Source organism: Eucyclogobius newberryi, unplaced genomic scaffold (genome assembly GCF_026437365.1).
Source record: "Eucyclogobius newberryi isolate DKJ021-1_F unplaced genomic scaffold, fEucNew1.0.hap1 SCAF_9, whole genome shotgun sequence".
NCBI lineage: Eukaryota > Metazoa > Chordata > Actinopteri > Gobiiformes > Gobiidae > Eucyclogobius > Eucyclogobius newberryi.
This window is the reverse complement of record NW_027316532.1, coordinates 8,952,591-8,958,531: the sequence shown is the minus strand read 5'-3', so window position 1 is coordinate 8,958,531 and position 5,941 is coordinate 8,952,591. Positions and strand designations below refer to the sequence as shown.

At 38.3% G+C, this 5,941-nt stretch overlaps 1 protein-coding gene across 1 annotated transcript; it reads left to right on the top strand.

Annotated features, from left to right (window-relative positions):
- Nucleotides 1–205: 205 nt before the first annotated feature.
- LOC140353911 (claudin-18-like) lies at nucleotides 206–5,460 on the top strand. Its single transcript, XM_072438706.1, has 5 exons — nucleotides 206–451; nucleotides 2,318–2,482; nucleotides 3,307–3,448; nucleotides 3,542–3,655; nucleotides 5,167–5,460. Exons 1-5 carry the CDS (start codon nucleotides 232–234, stop codon nucleotides 5,303–5,305), a joined length of 780 nt encoding a protein of 259 aa, XP_072294807.1. The 5' UTR covers nucleotides 206–231; the 3' UTR covers nucleotides 5,306–5,460.
- The last annotated feature ends 481 nt before the right edge of the window (nucleotides 5,461–5,941 follow it).

Genomic DNA, 5,941 nt, shown 5'->3' with positions numbered 1-5,941 from the left:
GTTTTTTAATTGCTAAAATCTTATATGTGCCAATTACATAATCATAAATACTATTATTATTTCCTTCTGAATCATTCGCTGATACCGATACGCTCCTCCCAACTTCACGTAGATGTACAAATAAGGTCAGAAATGCTCAAGTCCTTCTGCGCTCATATCAAAACCAAACAGCACTTGGGAGCACATCACACCTCTTTACGTCCGTTAAGCCTCTCCGCTCTCTTTGGGACTATGGCTGCCACTCTTTGCCAGGTGCTGGGCTTCGTGCTCAGCCTGCTGGGGCTGGTGATGGTTGTGGCTGCTACGGCGATGGACCAGTGGGCAACAGAGGACTTGTTCTCCAACGTGGTGACTGCGGTGTATACGTACTCAGGCCTGTGGAGGTCCTGTGTGAGGCAGTCGTCAGGCCTCAGCGAGTGCAGGCCTTACTTCACTATCCTGGGACTGCCAGGTGAGGCTGGACACACTTCATCACGTTTACACATACTCTGAGCTGTGACATTATGGTACATTTATAATAGTGTTGTATGACAAAGTAGATAAATATCATAATATTAGCAGTGCTATTTTGTTGGAAGGAGCAAGTGATCAAGGAAACAATAATGGCACAATATGTTATTACCTTTACTTAAGTTTTTATATGGATATTTGTCCGTATAAATATACTTACATTCGAAATAATATATTCACAAAGGCTACATTTGTATGATTTCAATTATTTTGTCACTAAAGGAGTCATGCAAAAATGTTATTGTGTATTCTACATTGCGATTATCTGTTTCCCCTGAGATATATAAATTCCAAGTTATTTTCATCACTTTACCACGATACATAATAGAGCAAAATAATCCCTAAATACATACAAATCAGTTAATGAATGTCGTGTTTAAATCACTTAACACAACATCTGTCATACTGTCCTCAGTCAAGGCATAATGGCTCCACAAATGGATTAAAATATGATAAAAATGGCAAACGTTTTATTCATATGAGCTGTCAAACGAGTCAGGAGGAAACAACGTATTTCAAGCGTTTGAGAATTAATGAGGTCAGGCTCCTCCTCTGGCTCATACAGGTGTTCACTCACTGGTTCCTGAAAGTGGCACAAAGGAGAATGGACATTTTAGACAAACACCTGATAAGAGTGTCCCTGATAAGAACGCACAGGAGTTGCCGTTTGATAACGCCACATTTTTATTTGAACTGAACAAACTGGCGTTGTTTCGGTGACATGTTTAATGGTTCTTGGAGTGTCCTGCTGCTGTTTCAGACTCTCAACCCAAAAACAGCAAAGGGTAAAACCACATCTACATCTTAGTAACAGATCAGTTTAAATTGCCTTATAGTGCTTTGTTCTACTCCTGGGCAACACTCTTCACCCACATTGCTATCTTCACTAAAACATTACATTTGTAGCCCTTTAGTTTGGAAGCGCTGGTGCACAGGACGACCCTGTACCGTCCCGCTTTAATTGTCCCAGTCCCTGCAGGTAAGAGACTTCCCCTCAGATATGGAGCGTTATCTGTGACTCCGCCAGTTGGATTAGGAGGACATTTTAACAGGACTTTACAATTTTGGGGAGGTTTTTGGGGGGACTCTTCCACTTCCCCATTGCGTTAAATTGCAGTCGACAGCAGAAAAGATGGCGTCTCTGTGGAATCCAATGGAAATTTGATGAAACATCCGAGGCTTAAGCTGAGCAAGCAGAAGCTTTAAAGAGCACTACACAATGTAAAGCACATTTGCACACTCGACTTAGCGACTGAATACTCTCAACAGCACGTTATGCACAAGGGTTTATGGGCTTAAGAGCAGGAATTATACAGGTACAATACGACGAGCCATTGGTCACTATTTTTAACATGCCAAGCTATACAAACACAACTTTTTCACTTCACTTTTTTCAGACCGACTTAAGTTTTCCAAAAAGGCAGCTAATCCTCTTAATGTACATTGTTGGGATGCACAATTATAGCGTACGCACTGGAGTGGACCATGAGGTTGTTAAAACATGTATTTTGGCAGATGTTTTGCTAGATACAACTTATTTATAACGTTTTATATGGGGATTGCATAAGTCAGTTGGAGTTCAAAGTTTTATCAATACATAAAACATTACACATTTAGATCAAACAAATTTGATCTAAATGATGATATGTGCAATACCTGTAATAACCACTGAGCCACACAGCGATGTAGGATTTACGGTTTTGTGTCACACTCAGTCCCACAATATACCTATGTTTTATACTGTTTTTTCCCCCAGTTGGATTGTTTTTTAGATGGCAGGATTTGTGTGTGTTCTTCTCACTTCCAGCCTTGCTCCAGGCCGTGCGAGCCTTGATGATCGTTGGGTTTGTTCTTGGAGCCATTGGATGTTTCATTGCCATCTTTGCACTCAAATGTCTGAAAATGGGCAACATGGAGAACAATATCAAGGCAACCATGACACTGGCAGCGGGCATCATGAACCTCCTGGCAGGTACAGATCTGTGGACTAAGTTACTTACTCAAAAATAAGGAGTCATTATGACAATAGTCAGCACAACTGACAAAATGTGTGTCTTTGCTTTTTGTGGCCTCATTTTTGTCTGTTCATACAGTAAAAAGGAAAGTGAAAGTAGTGTCTTCGTTGTTACTCTGAATTTGTTGGGCGTAGCTTGCTTTTTGACCAATGATAGGAGGAGATAAAGGACACTTCAACTCACCCCACAAGTTAACTTATTACATCTTCTTTATTTACGTGATCAGTTTAAAGGAGAACTAAGTAACATTTAAACATCTTTGTAAGTCCCAGGGATAAATATGTATTCTTGTTTGAAATCACTGTCTACTATACTACAACTATGCTGGAAACCCTGGCTCTTTCTTTTATATTTGGAACATAATTTATGTTTTTGTATGTGATTTATTATACTGTCTTATTTCAACACTGTTCTCTGACAGTGTATTCTCACAAGGAAGCTGCAGGGGGAGCTCTACTGCTAAAGTTCTGCTTTAAATTTGATCGCAAAGTCTGTTTCATGAATCTGTTAAAAAAACGATAAACAAGAGGTGTGTATCAGCGATAAATGTGACCTTTTCCTGTGGTTTATCTGGTTTTCTACTACTCTTTTGCTTTTTGCTGTTTGTTATTAGATCGCAGCAGCTCTTTTGAGAAAATGTCATCACTCATCGTTGACAATTTTGACACTCACTGCTAAAAATCAAAATTTGGAGATGACATTTGCATCTAAACAAATATTAATAAAACAAGTAGCCTACAGCGTGTGATCATGTGAATCAAAACTGTGTCATTGTGTTCAGGAGTCTGTGCCATCGCCGGAGTGTCGGCTTTTGCTAATTTGATCGTCCAAAGTTTCCGCTTCACCACGTACGCCGATGGAGGTGTTGGAATGATGGGTGGTGGAGGCAATGTAGGTGGGCTGACTGGACCGCTCACCCCCAGGTAAGAACAAACCTGAGTTAAATTTGGTTTATTTCGCCCTCTACCGTTCATAGTTGGAAATAGCTCATACATTTTTTTTTTTTTTTTTTTCAGATACACCTTTGGCCCAGCTTTGTTCGTGGGGTGGATCGGTGGCGCCATCTTGCTGATTGGAGGTGTCATGATGTGTCTGGCCTGTAGGGGGATGGTTCCTGACAGAAATGAGAGGTGGGTTTTGGGTCTGTAATATACTTTGTGACAACTCACTTAATGCACCCATTCAAATACAGACATAGCAAAATAATAGAAAAATAAAAAAAATAAAAAGATTAATTACAATTATGCGTATGTGTCAAATTAGATCAAATAAGTAAATACATATGAAATCACCTTGTTTTTTTTACACAGATTTGTGTAATATGGACAAATTCCGTTTTCCATGGATTAGTTGTTCAGGTTTCTTCTTAGTTGCAATTTTATAAAAGGAACAACTGTGTGACCTTTTGATAGCTTCTTATTTAGCTCACAAAAAAGGCTTAGAAATATGACATTGTTTGCTAACCACACACTTCCTGACAGTGACTATAGTAAACACTGTATATTCCCACTTCAATGCACACACTGAAGTCATGGCAGCAGTTCTCTCTGGCACAAAACCACACATTTAGTCCTGGTATAAGGCTTTAAGACCTCCCTTTAAAATGACCAGGAGCCACTCAGCAGATTGTAAATGTGGCATTGTGGTTGCCTGGGCAGTGCATAATGTGTTTGAAAATGTTTGTGATGTTGCTGGCAAAGCACTACAGCGGCTCTACTCTTTTGCCTGTGTTTCTTTTATTCTGCTTTTGGAGTCAGATTGGGAAGCTTTTTCTAATACAGGTAAACACATGTGGAAAATTGAATACGCAGGAGATAACTGTTTATTCAACATTATTTTTTGCAATAAGTTCACTTGTAGTAGTCTATATATAGTACACCAAATGTATGCAAGGATTTATGCCACCGCAGTCCATCTTGTGCACTTATTTAAGGCCCAATCAATAATCATGACTATTAAGATCACAATATAAGCTTAAGAACTAAAAACTTGACTTGACCATTTAAGAAGCAAAACAAGTAAACGTGAATATAAAAAGATTTCTGGCTTTTTATGTTAACCATATAATTATAGTGTATTGTTAACTTTATCATTCACAAATTTGAAATAGTGTTCTTGAAGTATTTTATTGTTGTTTGGTCTAGTGTCAATAATCATGAATAATTGGTAGACCAGGATTTTTCTTCTCTCACAATAATTGTAACTCAATATTTGATACCATGACATCTCTAATCACGACATCTGAACCTGAAAACAGATTTCTATTTTATAACTAGATTTTATATATCATTTAGAACTTAAAAAGGAGTTTGAAACTGTGGCTGAAATCAGGACAGAACTGTGCACATGGTGATGTATAAAATGAAATGTATTGTATATAGTTTGTAAATTTTGTATAGTTTTAATTCTAAAAGCCTCCTATGGACAGGTGTTGAAAATTTGCATATTTTGCTATAACACTTAAAACATTGCATCTGGTTCGTCCAATGCTATGTCCATATAAATAAATAAATAAAAGTAAAGTAAAAAACCTGTAAGATCCAAGAGTCTGTGTCAAAAATACATGTTAAAAGTGATTTATCTTAAGCTTCTCTCCTCCTGCGCTCAACTGTCTATAACCACTCGTTGTTTGTCACCTCAGATATGATGGAATGGCGTACAAAGCCACCTCTCAGCACACACAGATGTACAGACAGGAGCAGAGACCTCGCCCTGCCAACAACTCCTACAAGGCCCAGAGCGAGGGCCGCCCGTCCAGCCAGAGATTCGACTATGTATAGTTTACTTTAGACTCTAACCTTTTACTATATCCTATTATTTCTAACAAGCTTTGACTTTAGCTAATGGTTTTGTGCGTCATCTTGATGAATGTAAAGACAAAATGTGCCTTTTCAAACATGATTTCCCTGTTGTAGCTTAACAAAAAACACATTATCATTGCTTTTGTTGATGTAATGTTAATATAAGAGTAAACCCAGCCCTAAATGAGCCTGTGTCTGGCTGTAGTCTGGTTTTTGGCTGTGTCCCTCTTAAATATTAGGACAATATTTCAGATTGTTGTTGTTTATCCCATTACTCTTATCTGTAAATAGTGGGCATCAGTTTACCAGTGTTTGTGGTCATTATCTACAGCCCTCCAGCTTCAAACTGTAAAAACAAATGCATTAATTAAATAAACTGGATCAATTGTTGGTTTGTCTGGATATTGTGAATCTTGATTGAGACTAAAAGTCCACTGGGACGGATTCAGAGGAGTTAGGAGCGTCACATAAAATGACCTTAGGCTTAATTATGCGACTAAATAAACGCTCCATGAAAAATGTTGCACAGGAAAGTAATAGTCTCTGGTGCCCTCTTCTGGTGAATATTGCATATTGCTGGAACTTCTAAAGAACAATTCAAAGTAGTAACAGGAT